Source organism: Peromyscus californicus, unplaced genomic scaffold (genome assembly GCF_007827085.1).
Source record: "Peromyscus californicus insignis strain IS unplaced genomic scaffold, ASM782708v3 Scaffold_6__1_contigs__length_162567912, whole genome shotgun sequence".
Lineage (NCBI taxonomy): Eukaryota > Metazoa > Chordata > Mammalia > Rodentia > Cricetidae > Peromyscus > Peromyscus californicus.
Window position 1 is genome coordinate 86,588,499 of NW_026294584.1, and position 7,005 is coordinate 86,595,503.

Below are 7,005 nucleotides of genomic sequence, written 5' to 3' on the forward strand. Positions count from 1 at the left end.
CTTGTCTAACACTCTTGTCATTCGAAAAGCCACTTTAGAGCCGATGTGATGGTTCAGTAGGTATCGTGCTTGCCATGAGAGCCTGGTGACCTGAATTCAGTCCCCGGATGTAAAAGTGGAAGGAGAGAACCCACGCCACAAACGTGTCCTGATTTCCACATTCATGCTGTGGCATGTGTGCCACGCACCCCCCCCCCCATCATACACATCACACACAATAATAACAAAATACAATAAAGTGATGCCGTCAACAGCTCTGAACATAAAATGCTCATGTCAGAGTGAGCATTTAGATGTTCCAAGAGCGGGGAGCGCTGAAGCCAAGGCTCTTGAAGCTCATCCAACGCTTGTCTGCGTAAGTCAGCCATACTGAGCTGGTGGCCCAAGCCTAGCACCCCGGAGACTGAAGCAGTCAGGTTACCATGAACCCAGGGCCTACTTGGACTGCATAGTAAGTTCCAGGCCAGCCTAGGCTACGAAGTTGAGGTCTTGTCTTCAAACAGAAACACAGGAGAGCAAACCTCTTCAGAGGGGTGCAAGCTCAAGTGTGTGGCGGAGAATGCCAGGTGACTTGCCTCAAGCTCTAATCAAACCGTGGCAGGAGAGGTGCACCCTGTGTGGGATTCGAAGTGGGAAAACGCCACTAAGTGGAAACCCTGGAAACCTGAGAGGAAAGCACATCACCGAGGGGAAGAAAGAATGAGGTCCACGTGTGCCCGGACAGAAAAGAGTAAGTACCTGCACGCGAGATTCACCCAGGACACTCACGTGCGACGCACTCATGTACGCGCATGCTCACTGGCTTGCCTTTAAGTAGAGCAGGAGGAAAAGGAGGTCCAAGGCAGACAGCGCGGGCCCTGGCATTTGCCAGGCAGAGAGCAGCCAGGCCTTGAAAACACAGAGGAGTATGCACACAGTGAAGGAAACATCTGTCTGTGAGGCTGCGGCTGCAAGGACATGAACAGCCAGGGACAGAGGCTTGGGTGGAGTCTGCACCTACCCATGGGCAACCAAGTTAGGGGGTTGTTTTCATCCTGCTATGCAAGTCGTGGGGTGATGTTGTCAGATCCCCAGGACAAGAATGATGGTCACAGTATGTGGCTGGATCATCCCATTAGAGGGAGTTAGGTATGGAGGCCAAGGTTGCCAAGGCTCTAAGAAGTGAGGTGACTGAGCTGAGTTTCACCCCCTGGGAGGGAGGCCTGGGAGGCCTGTCAGTAGCTGAGTACCACCCAAGGCTCTAGCTGAACCACCCGCGCGTGGAAGTCTCCTTGGTGGAAGGCACAAGGCCCTTCTGGTTAATGTCTTCGGTTTGCTTTGCTGGGATGGCTGTGCGTCTGATCCTTCCTCTTTCCATCTCAACCTCCAATCCTCATCAGACAGAGGCGGGGTGGGCACAAAGCAGCGTAAGAGACGCTATTGACAGCAAAAGAAGCGGGAGAACAGGAGGATCTAGAGTTCAAGGCCAGCCTTTGCCAAGAAGTGAGATTGAGGTCAGCTTGGGCTACCCTGTCCAAAAGAAAAAGAAAAAAAAAAAAAGCGTGGGCACTCCTCTCCCTTCCTTCCTGTCACACTTGTTTTATTTTATTATTTTAAGATTTGATCTTGGGGTTGGGGATTTAGCTCAGTGGTAGAGCGCTTGCCTAGCTCTACCACTGAGGTTCGGTCCTCAGCTCTGAAAACTAAAAAAAAAAAAAAAAAAAAGATTTGACCTTGCCAGGCGGTGGTGGCACACACCTTTAATCCCAGCTACTTGGGAGGCAGAGCCAGGTGGATCTCTGTGAGTTTGAGGCCAGCCTGGGCTACAGAGTGAGTTCCAGGAAAGGATCCAAAACTACACAGAGAAACCCTGTCCAAAATATATATATATTTGATCTTTCTCCTTCCCCTTTTCTGCCGTTCTTGCAATAGAACAATCCCCAAGGACCGCTTTCCAAGCGTTTTCTCTTCCCCCAACCTCGGTTTTCAGCTGCCCCCAGCGGCTCTGCAAGGCTCCATTCTCTGAGCTCCCTCGCCCCTGGAAGGTGATAACCGCAAAACGGAGGCTAACAGTTTCTTCAGTGGGGGCTTCGGATGACATCATATCCTCAGTCTGCAGCCGGCGGCGAAGGGCCCAGTTTCCTCACCCACCACGCCCCCCCCCCCGTTCCTGGGCCCCTCCCTTAGCGCCCTAGCTTGACCTAAGCTGCTGGTGGGAACACACCATGGCCTCGCGGGTGACCTGCTTTCTCTCGCTGACCCTGCTGCTGAGTGAGTTGATGACCCCGGGGAGGGCAGGGCTGGAATACATGGAGGGTGTGGGGACTCCAGACTCAGCCTCCTTCCCTGGCCCCCCGCAGACGCCTTCGCTGGGCTCCAGGGTCTGGAACCCTTTCAAATGTTGCCTAAGAACGTGGTCGCTGAACGTGGCAAGAACGTGAAGCTGATATGCAAAGTGATGTTGCCCACTTCGCAAGGATGCTCTTGGCTCTTCCAGAGGCCCGGCTACGGACTTACACCTACCTTCCTCTTCTATCTCTCTTCGACCCGGAAAAAATGGAATGACAACCTAAATTCAAATCAGATCTCTGGCGAGAAGAATGGTGACCAGTACACCCTCACCCTGAGCAAGTTCAGCGAGGAAAACCAAGGCTACTATTTCTGCTCTGTCACAAGCAACTCAGTGGTGTACTTCAGTCCTCTCGTGCCGGTCTTTCTGCCAGGTCTGGGCGCGGAGGTCTCTTCCCATGGGTGTTGGGTGTTGGGGTCCCAGCTGAACATGTTTCACACGCAGACGTCCTCCTCTTAAATCTCTTGGGGACCCCTGGGGGGCTACTTTCACACCATCCCTATGTCACAGACCAGAAAACTGAGGCTGAGGTGCCAGGTGGGATTGGAGGTGACTCTTAATACCCGGTATCTGGGAGGGAGTTTGAATATGTGTATTGCCCTGTCCTTGATGGCTGGGGGAGGGGCGTTAGGGCCGGATATTGACTAAAGCATTTGGTGGCGGAGGGCCGCCGCTGCTGCGCTGCGGGATGCCCGGCACTCGTCCAGGGGTCCCTTCTTCCTCGCTAAAAAAAAGTCAGGAGGAGGCGTCCTCTTGGGTAAAAGCTAAGCGGGAAGAGTTTGGGGCACCAGTGCATCCACCACCACAGCCTAACCCTCAGGCATCCTGTTGCTCCTGCAGAGAGGCCCACCACGCCAGTGGCGCGACTACCCACACCAGTGCCCACTACCGGGATATCCCAGTCCCAGCGACCAGAAGCTTGCCGGCCCGGGGCGGGCGTTTCAGGTTAGACGCTCTCAGGGTCCGTGATTGGGGTGGGCAGACAACCTGGGAGGCTACTTGCCAAGGCAAATCCTGATCCTGGAGGGAGACCTGGGCGGGGAGAAGTGCTGGGGCCGGGGGCGGGGGACTGTCCCAGAGGGTCTCTAAATGCCACCCACTCGGATCTTGTCAGTGAAGAAGAGCGGATTGGACTTCGACTGTAATATCTTCATCTGGGCACCCTTAGCCGGAATCTGCGGGGTCCTTCTGCTGTCCCTGGTCATCACTCTCATCTGCTGCCACAGTAAGTCCTGGGGAGTCGCCGCGGGAAGGAGTCTACCCCACTCAAGTGCTTTGTGCTCGCCCAGACCGCCCTTGTGGGAGATGAAGTTCAGGCTTAGGGGTGCCCAGCTGCCCTGTAGGGACCGGTGCAGCTTTCCTGGAGGCAGGAGACAGGCAGGCCACTCCGCTGCGCCTTCCAGCCTCTGAGAACCTTTCAGAACATAGAACCCTATTCCAGGACCACCAGAAGCAGCTAAACCAGCAGCTAGCACAGCCAGGGTAGCATAAACCCTCCAGGGAGGGGCCGCTGTGGCCCTGAGACCTGGCCCCGACAAAGCTGGGGAAAGCTGGGTCAAAACCGTGGCTGGCTTGAGAGTTATCCTTAATTCCACCCCACAAACCACTGGCTCCTCTTGAGTCCTGTGCCAGGCAGGTTACAGATTCCCAGATTCGCTCACATCTACACTTACAACGCTGTTGTCGTCGTATGTCCCCCCACCCCCTCCGCCTGGAGACAGGGTTTCATGTTGTCTAGGCTAGCTTAAAACTAGTTATGTAGCCTAGGATAACCCCAAACTTCTGCTCTGATCCTTTGGCCTCCTTCCATTTGGGAGTGCCAGGACTACAGGCATAGGCCACCAAACCAAATTTAAGATTTTTTTTAACAGAAGCTTGAGGACAGGGTCGGCAAAGAAGTGTTCACTCCAACTCTGAGGAGTTATGATTCTCAAAAGACCAAAGTAGAGAACGCTCTTGAAACGGCATCTGGAAACTGCAAGAGGGCATTCATTCACTCTCCCTTTTTCCTTGTCTAGGGAACCGAAGGCGTGTTTGCAAGTGTCCCAGGTGAGTAATTTTCTGAACTCTGGGCCTGCTCACCCCGGTCCGCCTGCTCACCCTGGGCAGCCATGGTCCCAGTGGTTCTGGCTGCCCAGTGGCAGGTGGTTGGGGACTCTTACTCAGAAAGAGGTCATGACAGTGAAGTCCTGGTGGCAGGGGTCCAAGAGTCAGCCAGTCCCTAAACAAGGAGAAGAAGAAGGCAGGTAAGGTATTGGAATTCATTCCTGAGAAAAGGAAGGACCACAAAGGGCTTGGTGGGAGAGCACTGGGACTTTCTGGAAATCCTGTTCGGTCTAGCTCACCTCCTCTACCACCGTCAAAAAAAAAAAAAAAAAAAAAAAAAAAAAATTCCCTCCAACTCAACATAGTTCCGGGAGTACATGGGGTCCTCCTCTTGTTCTAGATGATTCCACATGGGTGTTTTGGAGATGTATCAGGACACCTCTCTACTTACCCCCTTGATTGGTCTATTTTTTTTTTTAAGAGAAAGCCATGTTTTATTACTAAAATATAATAAACAATGCCCCCAGTTCCTAATTTTTCTGTGAGAGCACAGGGCCTTGAGTTCCTGTCAGGGCTTAGGGGAAAAAAGGACCAGAAGCAAAGGCAGTTAGCTCTCTGGTAGCTCAAACGCCTGCCCCACCCAATTCCAGCTCAGTCATTTTGAAATGATCAGAAAACTAACTACAGCATCTAAGAGAGGTCTCAGTTTTCACTCTGCTTTGCCCTTATGTTAGGACAGCCCCTGCCCCCCAGCAGTGGCATCTTCCAACAGCCCCTGTACCCCAGGGGGTGGCATCTAACTGCTCTTGCACCTCAGGGGTAACATCTAACTGCCCTTGCCTTCCAAAGGTGGCATCATCTAACAGGTGTTGTCCCAGCTTGGCAATGGGGCAGAGGGGTTCCACTCAGAATTTGTCTGAATACACACAGCAGCCGCAGCCTCATCTTGTAGATATCATCGCCCTCAACTTTCAGACCACAGCTACAAGATAAGGAAACCCATCTGAAGGGGCAAAGGTGGGATCACAGTCAGATGATCAAAACCAGACCTCTTAAAGCAAGTGTTCAGTGTGCTGGTTGCCTGCTTTACGCAGTCAGCCCTTCATGCCCCATGTCCATGGGTCCCACATCATCAGAAGGCATGCCCATCATGAACACTTTCTTTTTGGTCATTTTCCCCTAAACAATAAACAGATTTTACAGTTTTAGGTATTACAGGCCATCTAGAGATGATCTAGGTGGCAGTGCAATGTGTATAGGCTAAATGCCATTTTATATAAAAGGAACTCCAAAGATTTGCCTATCCAAGATGGGTACCCCAAGCAGGGATAATATCAAACTCCTCCTTGGATAGTAAGGACAACTGTATGTTTTATTTTTCTTTTCATTTCAGGTTTTGTAACAATCTTTAAAGTAGTTACTATGCCCTCCATTTTACAGAGGAGGAACCTGAGGCTTAGGACTTTTGGTGATTCGTCTCAGGTCATACTGCCAACAAATATCAGGCTTGCAACTTCCATCTCAAACTCAGTTTACCTTCCCAGGTCAGCAGGCTAGCTGGGGCTGAGTGCAAAATACAACCCACTATATACATTTCCTTCCAGTAGATGAAAGTATTTAAAATTTCATATCCAGGTTCACATTTTGCACGTTTTCTATCTCCGTGCTGGAATCTGCCTTTAGCAGCTTAGACATCCCTTTAAACAAAGGCGATGTAACAGTATCCAGTGTGATTGTGTTGCAGGTGGTATAAAGACAAAAGCCTGTGAAGGGTTTTCCTTGCTTTCATGATCGAGTGTACTTGGTTGCTTCTGCAAGACAGTCACTTATCTTTACTTTTTCTGAATACTCTCATTTTGAAATGTAAAACAGAAAAGCCTGCCCTTGCCCTGAAACCCAGAGCTATCCTAGGTTGCCCCCTAGAACTCACACGACTGAGTATGAGCTGAAAGGCAGGGAGGTTTTGGAGGAGCCATTTGGGGCACCCACTTTTAGTGTGACGTCAAGTTCAGGGACTTTGAACTTCAGCACTCCGCTTGACTGAGGATGGCGCCTTAACCCTTCTTCATCCTCAATTTCGGGTTGTGGGGATAAGAATCAAGTCACCTGGTTTCTTAAACAATTCGCCTCAATATTGCACCTTCCTGGGACTCCAGAAGGCTCTAGGAAGCCTAACTGAGCTCAGATCCTGCTTCAGCTGCCTGATAGTTGTGTGACCTGAGGCAGGTTCTCTAACCTCTCCTGAGCAGTGCACACCCCTAAATGGTACCACGAGGACTAAAAAAGGGTTACTTACCCGTTCCTGCTGGCACCCTAGGGACAAGTTCTCAGAGCCATTAAAAACTGAGGGCAGTAGATGCTGTCCTGGAACTTGCTATGCAGACCAGGTTGGGCTCCAACACAGAGATCTGCCTGCCTTTGCCTCTGGAGTGCTGGAATTAAAGGCTTGTGCCACCCCTACCCAGGCTCATTAAAGAGGTTCTTGCTACAATGATGGTCAGTCTCCTGCCTCTCTTTCAGGCCCCTGGTCAGACAAGGAGGCAAGCCCGGCCCCTCCGAGAAATTCGTGTAAGATGACGCCAGAGACCTCTTCATGCAAGAGATCAAGCCCTCCTTTTCCAGTATTTCCC

The 7,005-nt window shown here is 51.5% G+C and overlaps 1 protein-coding gene across 1 annotated transcript; it reads left to right on the top strand.

The window, feature by feature from the left end:
• Positions 1-2,149: 2,149 nt before the first annotated feature.
• Cd8a (CD8 subunit alpha) lies at positions 2,150-7,005 on the top strand. The gene is made up of 6 exons (XM_052721050.1): positions 2,150-2,250; positions 2,340-2,702; positions 3,170-3,274; positions 3,444-3,554; positions 4,348-4,378; positions 6,896-7,005. Exons 1-6 carry the CDS (start codon positions 2,205-2,207, stop codon positions 6,945-6,947), a joined length of 708 nt encoding a protein of 235 aa, XP_052577010.1. The 5' UTR covers positions 2,150-2,204; the 3' UTR covers positions 6,948-7,005.